This window comes from Stegastes partitus, unplaced genomic scaffold (assembly GCF_000690725.1).
Source record: "Stegastes partitus isolate 25-593 unplaced genomic scaffold, Stegastes_partitus-1.0.2 Scaffold486, whole genome shotgun sequence".
In the NCBI taxonomy this organism is placed as follows: Eukaryota; Metazoa; Chordata; class Actinopteri; family Pomacentridae; genus Stegastes; species Stegastes partitus.
In genome coordinates this window covers 188121-197478 of record NW_007578217.1, presented here as the reverse complement: position 1 = coordinate 197478, position 9358 = coordinate 188121, and the positions used below count along the sequence as shown (strand labels likewise).

General features: G+C 43.8%; 1 protein-coding gene across 1 annotated transcript in view; it reads left to right on the top strand.

The window, feature by feature from the left end:
* The first annotated feature begins 1468 nt into the window (after positions 1-1468).
* kiaa1549lb (KIAA1549-like b) overlaps positions 1469-9358 on the top strand; it is a 68759-nt gene continuing 60869 nt past the window's right edge. Inside the window, exon 1 of the mRNA XM_008287079.1 lies at positions 1469-1670. Within this exon, the coding sequence (XP_008285301.1) occupies positions 1469-1670 (202 nt within the window). The remainder of the gene's footprint in view (positions 1671-9358) is intronic.

Here is a 9358-nt window from a genome sequence, read left to right as displayed (position 1 = left end):
CACTGAGTTGCCTGGAGTGCTCTTTTGTCTTCAGAGTGTATTTATAACCAGCAGCACTGACTCACCAGTTACTCGACCTTCCAGATGCCGGCGTCTTAACGCTGCAGTCGCTGCCCTCAGATGATCTCCGTTTCACCGACTGTGGCACCAACACCCTGCACCTCTGGTAAATGATGTGAATAACTCGGAGGTGAATATCTGCAATGGAGTGCAACTATTCTATTGTACATCTTAGAATTGTATTGGATTGGCTTCACTTTGTAGAAACAGGTTTTGATTTGATACGAAAGAATCTTCTTTTTAGATATTTTTTGTCACAGAAATCCAAATTAAACCAACAATTATTCAGTGCTGAGAAGCAATCAAAAGGGGAAAACTTCCAAGTGCTGGGAATACTGTAGATATTTATTTTAAAACAGTGTAATACAAATTGAAAGGGGATATTAAATTATGTAAGAATATTCATATTTTAATAGAAAAGTATCATATGAGAATATATTAGAATATTAAAGGGAATATTCCTTTAAAATGTGGTGCTTTCTGTCGGGATGTGGAGGTGTGTTTGCTTCTGAACCTGACTTTAAGGTCCTTGACATGATATAACTGCAGCTTTCAGTGTCTCTTATCTGCAGTTTTTCACCTCCAGTGCGTTTTGTGGGTCTGGCCTGACATCCTGTGGAGGTGAAGAGCTACAACAGCCACCGGTGCTTCTTCCACAATTTGCATGTTCTGCCACAGATCACCGTGGCTCTGACGGCAGGCAGCACAGACGACCTGTTAGTGCTGTAGCTCTGCCACATGTTCCTTTAAATTTTAATCCACAATGAGCATAAGCAAGGCCAGAGTTAAATGTTTTACCTGAGCCTCTGTCTAGTCTCGCAGTCCCCCAGCAGAGGTCGTCCTGCAGGCTGCTCAGCTCTGACTTTTCTCCCAACAATTAACGCAGAGGCTAATTTGCTCAATTTGACCGAGGAAGGGAGGAAGGGAGGAGGAGGAGGAGGAGGAGGAGGGGGGAGCTGGGCTGGGAGCAGACTTATCCACCCACTGGCAGCTGCAGGGTTTTAAATTTGTGACTAAATGTCAGCCGAGCACACCTGAATGCAGCCATCCATCCTGTGCGGGTCTGACCGGGGGTTAGTTCAGCGCCAACCGCTAAATGTCAAACCTTTGGCACAGTGTGCGCGCAGCCCTGCGCCACACGGAGCGGCTGATGGGTGGACCGAGCGCAGCGGAGCGATAGGGCGCATTTCTTAATTTCCCTTCAGTTGGCTCTCTCTCTCTCCCTCTCTCTCTCTCTCTCCACCAACCCCCCCCTTTCCAACCTCCCCATCCAGCCCTTGGACACACGACGAGACCGCGGGACGGCCGTGTTTCCCCCCCCAATCCCCCCCTCCCCAACCGTTCACGCACGAGGATCGATCCCGATGTATTATTTACGAGCGAAACTTCAGCAACTTATCCACTGGATATGGCTCCCGGTTTGAGGAGTGGGCGGACAGGTCACCCCGGAGCGGACCCCGGTGGGTGCTCGCCGCGGAGGACGGATGCCGGAGGAGAGGGGAGGTGTTTGAGGACCGGGTTGCGAGTCGGAGCAGCGGGGATGCTCGCAAACTGTCTGCTGTCTGTGGCTGTGCTTTTACTTCTTGTCCGGTGCGCTTTGGCCGCAGAGGGTAAGCACAGCCGATGATCTGCCTGCTCCAGCCTGCTGAGACACATGCTGATTTATTGCATTATTATTATTATTATTATTTCCTTCCCCTGCCTTCCCTCTCCTCTCCCTCTCCCTCCACCTTCCCAGTGCATGTGACAGCCACCGTGGAGAAATCAGAACATACGGGGTGGAAAATGGATCTTTTGTTTTACACAGGGCGACGTTTTGTAATCCTCTGCTCGCTGCTGGCTGCATGAATCACAGCGGCTGTGTGGATGGAGCTGAATGGCTTCACTAAATCAGAGAAAAAACTTCTATCTTTCATCTATCCTCGAGCCAGCCACTTATAATCTCCATCCATATGCTGTGTGACGCGCAGTCATTGCACTGAAATGGAACGCTGTCAGGGAATAGGTCCAGAAAGGCTGTTAGTCAGGATTAAGTCTCTCTCTCTGTCTGCACTCACATGACATGATGTTTCAGAGACCTGTGTGTTGGTTCTGCACCGCTCTTCTGCTGTGATGTAACTCGCTCACCTACTAATCTTTCCACCTGAAGCCAGTCAGCTCCTTTGTCTCACTGATCAGATTGCACAGCACAGAACCACAGCCGGACTCTCTCTTCTCCCCCCTCCCAAAAAAAAGAAAAAAAAATCTCAGCCTCAACACTGTCTCCTGGTTCAACTTCCCCTTTGTTCCTCTGCTGGCATTTCATTAGGGCTGCATCTCCATGAAGGAGGTTATTAAACGTTATCATTGTCTGAAAGGAGCTGTGGGGAGTTATTCTGGGAATGCAGTGCAGTCACAGGACAGTCAGTATTCCAGAGCATCTGGGTCAGCACTAATGACACACATACTATAGCCCACTGTAGGTCTGTTTGTCTCTGGCGGCGCGCGAGGCAGCTGGGGTAACGCTGGCCGACATAGCTGCCCTTCAGCCATCAGCGTTCGGGGAGGAAAAAAGGGCTCAACTGTGCTAAACATTTAGTCTCTGCATGTGCACTGATTTGGCAGCATCACCTTCTGCCTCGCTCTCTCTCTCTCTGTCTTCCTCGTGTTCATATCTCCACCACTTCAGTGCAGATGGAAACAGAAGATGCTCTTTGCAGGTGCTGAAAACTTACCAAGAGGGTCCGTCACCCTTCTCCCCAGTCTGCAAACAGTGATGTAGTGGCTGTAGTCTCACCTCTGCTGATGCACTGCTACAGTAGCAGAGTCTCCTCCTCCCTCCCTCCCTCCTTCCTTCCCTCCTTCCTCCTCCTCCTCACAGTCAGCACATCCATTCTTAAACACATGAGCACAGCAGTAGCACCTGAGCTATAGAGCACATAATTGGTGACAGAAGCATACGAGGGCCTTTAGTGTTGGTCGGATTCAGGAGGAGGAGGAACTGTGCACTCGGGCCGTCCTTTATGTTGCTTTATGTGGTCTTTGGCTGAGTGTGTGTGTGTTTGTGTGTGTGTGCTGTTTTGTAGCAGTGTTCCTCCTGAAGATGATGTGCTCTTAGCGCCAAAACATGATGTTTTGTGATTCGGTGCTTTAGAGAATCCAGGGTTGAATTGTTTATTAAGCGCCTCGCAAGCCTCGTATGATAATCTACCAGCATAATCTAAAGTTTTACAAATTCTAAAAGGGTACAATTAGTAAGGCTTAGCTTCCATAACACAAATATCCAACCATGTCTCTGTCTGAGAGGCTTATTTCCTACAAAACAAAACAGAACCTCTTTAACTTTTTCACAGGCCGGTGAAACCAACAACATTATCGCTGGTAATCTTTCATTTCCTACCTTGGTTCCTGATGGATCTTTAATGGCGTAGATCATTCAGTGCACTAGGGACGCCGTGGATGGGTATTTACATTGAGACCGACCTTATTATATGGATCAGGTATCAGCCCTGAAGTCCGTCTCTTTGTCACTGCCATTAAAGATTATTGTTTTCCTCCATCACTTGCATTCCTTCAGTGACGTTGAGCCACTGAATCTTTTTTTTTTTTTTATTGCCACTAGCATCTCTGTCCTCGTATGCACTTTGGTTGGGGGGGAAACGTCTGTCTAGTCGATGTTGAGCTCTGGGAAAATCACACTGCAGCTGGTCCCTTTCATGGTGGAAAGAAATCCGACAGTGGACATGCTTTTGTGCTGTAATTTGAACAATGCGGTTAATAAATCATCAATGAAAATTCACCCCTCATGAATTCATCCATGTCATAGAGCCAGTCTCAGCTAAGGGTGTACAGGATGTTGTTTTTTTGCATGCTTCATTGAGTTGTAGATTTTATTTGAAATGGATTGAAATCCCAATTTTGTCCATTGGTCCGCATTTAATAAACGCTAATGAAAACAAACTGAAATAAATTCTCAGTCATCTAGGTCATGGTTTTTGTAGGAGTTTCAGTTAAAAGCAACTGAACCTCTTTTTTTTTTTAAGGTTTTGAAGACATTTCACCTTTCATCCAGGAGGCTTCCACCTCCTCAGTGAACTGAAGAAGCCTTTTGGATGAGAAGTGGAACGTCTTTAAAACTTAAAAGACAAGTCTCTTTTTACTGAAGCTCCAAGTAAAGACCTGTTTTTGTTGTTTTTTTTTTACAAGTTTATCAAAAAATCACAAACCGAGACGTCTTATTCACAGAAGTGTGAAGCCCCTTTGCTGTGCTGTTATTCTCTTAGATGTGATCTCGGTTGGATTCTGAATTGTTGGTGAATTGTTTGGACATACTTCCTAAAAGCACACACCTTTTGTGCAAGAGGTTAGGATATAAACCAAGCCATGAAGTCAAAGGTACCATAGGTTGACCTTTACAGTAAAACACAGGTGAAGCATACATCAAGGTGAGGGTATTAAACCGTGTCTTAACCTTTGAGTGCTGGACTCAGCAATTGTGAAATGGGATGACTCTGGAACCGACACCGCTCTCCCTGGAGTTCGACAAGCTACGTAGCCAAGCAAGAATAGCCTCAGTTAGGGAAGAATCCGAGAAGATGGTAGAACCTGCTGAATGAACAACCGCCTCAGCAGCACCTCGTATATCCGGTCTTTATGGTGGAGTAGTTAGACCGAAGTCTGCCTTCTGAGTAAATGGCGTTAGACAGCCTGCTTGGAGTTTGTCAAACTGCATTTGAAGGTGGAAAAAGGTTTTATGGTCTGATGAGACCAAATAAAAAAACTTCAGAGAACTTCTGTCGACAGACCTGAAGATGGCAGTTCACAGACACTTCCCGTTCAATCTGGAAGAGCTTGAGAGAATCTGCCGAGAAAAATTGGGATAAACTTCTCAGATTGTGGTGTGCAAAGCTTGTAGGGACTTACTCCAGAAGACTCAAAACTGCTGCCAATGGGGCTTCTGCATGAATTAAGTTTGTTTGTACTTTGTCATTATAGGTTATCAATTGTTGGTCAGAACTTTTAGCAATTTAGCAAAAGGGGAATGTGTGTGATTACTTTCTGAATTCACAGTGTATTGGCTGGTAAGAAGTGTAAGAAATGCTAAGCTTATGGTACGATACAGAATTAGGTTACAGAAAAACGTGATTCATTACATAGTCTGACCACTAGAGGGCGCTGACATTAAACAGTTGGTATGTAGGTAATCTCGTGAATATTTCTTAAAAAACAAATCCAACAGATAGCATCAAGATTGTTTGTTTTATTCTACACCTGTACATTTATCGAAAACAAATGAACAAACAAACAAATACAAAGCAATTTATATATATACCGTCGCATTTTGATTCACAAACATCCCCTATCTGTCCGGCTAGTCGGCTGTGCTTTGTCTGTCTGAGGTTTACTGAATGAAACGCATCCACAGATGCTGTGAGTCAGTAATATCCGGACTCACGACTTCCTTTCTTAATTTGTGGAGCCGGTACAACATGTGGTTTCTATGGCAACTCCAATTTTTTTTGTCCAACGGTGACATTTTCCCCTTAGACCCCTCGACAGTCAGAACAGAGGACATTGCAGGGCGCAGGGTGCTGCGTCAGTGTGCGTGTCTCGACTAATTTTCACAGCCCAGACGAAGCGTTTTCATGCAGTTCGATCGATCTTTAATTAACTTGCAGGATCTCTTGTTGGGCTTATTTCTTTCTTATTAACAGCTGGCGAAATTATGCTCAGCAGCAGCAGCAGCAGCAGCTCGAGGACACGCAGAAAAGCGAGCTAAACGGAGGCTTCTCTGGTCCTTCCACAGCCAAAGGACTTCTTTTGACATGGGCTCTGTTTACTCCTGCAACCACAACCCGAGCGCTGCTTATGAGCGCTGACAGCTTGGTTTTGACAGGGGTTAACCTCATAGACCTCTCAGTATGAGATGCTATCCCTGAGCTGTTGCCAGTCATCACTTTCTACTTAGGAATTCATTGAAAAAAGACACGAGAGTAGGACTGAAAGCCATTTCCGATTTGCAAAGCAGTCTGGGTGCTTTTTTAAATTTTACCCATAAAATGACTGATAATATGCATCAGATGTCTTGTGACTCTGTCTTTAATGCTGCTACCTGTGTGCTCTTCTTGTTTTCCGTGGTTAAGTATTTTGCAGTTTTCTTTGCCTCCTGTCTAGATTAGCCTTTTCAAAGCTGTCCAGATGGTTAATGTAGAAAATAATTCCCAGGCATTGGTTTAAAAGGGGACAAAACAAAGCATGACTCACCCTTGGTCTTATAACCTGTCTGCGTTAGCTCGGGGTTTTTTTTTTAGGAGCATGATTTCCCTATTTATTTCCCCCGGTTTCACTCCAGTGCAGTGATTTACAGTACACCAGTTAATTATGTTGTGGGTAAGCGTGTCAGGAGGGCTTCAGACGTATTTGCATGTTCGTGGCGTGTGTGTGTGCAGTCAAGATGGATGGTTCCTCCTCAGGTGATCTGCAGCGGTGGGATGTAAACATTTGTCTTGGTGATCAGATATTAAACTGGAGAGTCTATTTACATAACCAGAGATGATGTCTTTTCTTAAAAAGGCACAAAAAAATGCATTGTTTATGTTGCACAGCGCTCCATCTGCTTTCTTTATGCAGATGTTTCGACAGGGAGACAGTGCAGACTTCTGTTCGGCATTATGCAAGCGCCTGAGTGCAAGAAACGAAAATGCTAAAAGGGCAGAAGGAGTATTATCAAGTAATTAAAAATATATTAGCGCTGGCAGTCATTCTGGGAGTATGAGGACATTCATTGTTATCTATCCCTGCTATAATTCACTCCCACAGCTCTTCTGGTCGGTTTCTGTCAGATCTTAAAAAAAGTCAAAAGGTCTGCCGTCTATTTTTTTTTTTCCTCCTTCACCGCTGTAAACAAAGCGTGCAGCACTTCTACAACACGTAGATGTAATGATAGGAAAGGCAAACAGACTTCTAATTAGCATTGCGGACCATCTGCCTCGTATTATCCCACATATAGTTCAGTGCAATCAGGGAATTTTGTGAATGTGTGTTATGAGCTTCCTCCGTGTTTCCCTCCAGCATCTCTGTACCTTTGTGCCTCGGCGTTCTTTTGTTTCTCCCTCCCGTTTTCTTTCTGGGCTGTTTGGTGGAGGTTGATGGCAGATGAAGGCTTGGCTCTGCTACTGCTTGAGAAAAAAAAAGACAGCGGGCTGCCTGATTTATTGGGACGCGCCGTATAATAACCCGCACCGCTCTGCACAAGGCCGCCGTCCATCACGCTGGACCACAGCAGAAGATGGCGAGGGACTCCTTATTCTCTGGGAGACTGAGGAATCCTCAAATCCAAATGGCAACTCCCTGTTGTGCTCTTAGGGTGGACATATAAGTATTGTCAGAATGCCATCTGTCTGTTTGGATTTGGTAAATAGAAATTCGATTTACTGGTTTCTAAAGACCACCAATTCAGAGGATGAACTAAATGCAGATGTTTGTGTTTACAGGTCCCGCATTCCCACACAGGTGCTTCAGTTCTTTGTGGCTAATTAGATTTCTGCTGAGGTTGAAGGTGGGCATAGCTACACAGCATGTCATGTAGTAATAAGGATGATAAAGGTGCAATTTATCTCACCCTAATGCCTGCAGAAAGGCTAATACGGAGTCAAGCTGGGCCACAGTGCAAAGAGCGCTGATCAGCTAAAGTAAATGACATCATCTACTTGAGTTTGGCATCGGGTGTCCAAGGCCTTCAAAATTTTATTGTGTTTAAAGTGTAAATTATAGGCCCAAAAAGCTATTCCAGTGATGCACTTCCCAAATGGGTCAGATGGAGCCTTCACTCCGGAATGATGTAGAAGATTTAGAACTTTGGAGCTGAAATGACTGGTGAGATTTTAAACACTCTCTTTTTTTACCTCGTAAAAATGTCCGCACGGTGTTTTGTGTTTGCTAGAAGACGCACCACGCGCCAAATGAACAGCTAGCACCATGGCTGAGAATCTCTACCTTGAAGCTGTAGTGAACAGTTGACACAGATTCAGACAGACAGGATTTCCTGTGTAAGGAACCCTAAAGGAAGCGATCCCGTCAACTTGTGAGGTGTGACTCTTTCCNTGAAGCATGAACGGAGTCGGTGTTGTAGCACAAACATGACCTGATACTCAGCCATAGGAACCTGCATAATGCAGCCGTGCCTTTATTTGTTTTTTCTTTAATTCTTGCTAGTTGTAAGACTTTTTTTTCTGCGTGTCTCAAAAGGGAGGTGTACATGTAAATGGCTGTGTGGTGTTTCTTTTGTTGTTGCAAGAGATGTCGCGCTGCTTTTCACCAAACACAGCTTATGATGGTTTTGTGCTGAACTGCTGGGCACTGCATGAACAAGTCATTCTCATATTTCTTTCTGGTAGAACACAACCACAGTGATAACACTGAATGTGAGGATCTACAATCGTCCTCAAATGTATTCACAGCCTCCCATTAAAGAAGGAAAAATAACAGCTGTCGCTGAAATAAGTTGAAATTGACAAAAGTAGTAATAAATAAAAATGTAATTAAAATCATGATGTTGCTTTTGAATTTTGGTTCAACAGAAATATTAAAAAAACAAACAAACAAACAAGCATGATGGGACCCGTAAATTAATATTTCATTGAACAAGCTTTTGAGCCAATCACTGCCATCAGGTGTTTTCTGCTCATCAGCAAAGTGCTCTAATTTGTCCGGAACAGTTTTTTTTCTTTTTTATAAATTATTCTTTTCGACCACAATTCAAAAGCAATGTGTTATTTCACTAAATTCTAATTTAGCAAATTTTTATTTATTCTTACTTTTTTCAGTTTCTAGTTATTTAATTGACTTTTGTGAATTTTGCCTTTTCTTTAATGGAAGGGTGTGAATACGTTTTAGGACGACTGTGTGAACCTGCAGGGACGCATAAGCAACTGTTTTCTATAAACTATCACTATATTGTGAAGAAAGTCCTGGCACAATCTCCCAGATCTCAAGTGGATTTTAAATAGTTGGTTTAATGTCCCAAAACATGGGTTATAATAGTAGAAAAGCTGCTAATAAAAGCACCAAATACTTACATAAATACTTAATATTTTTGCTTTAAAATGAAAGAAGACGTTTGTTTTTCTTCTGTGGTTTTTCAGTCACTCTGTTAATTGTCTTGATGTTATTTTATAAACAGAGGGTTGCTTTAATTTTGCATATCGTTGGTTATATAATATAATATAATATGTGTTGTTCGTTGTTCAAACGTTGAGACAGTTTGAGTCCCAAATCCTCCGGAATCCCCCCCAAAAATTCCAAACACCGTGTCAACACG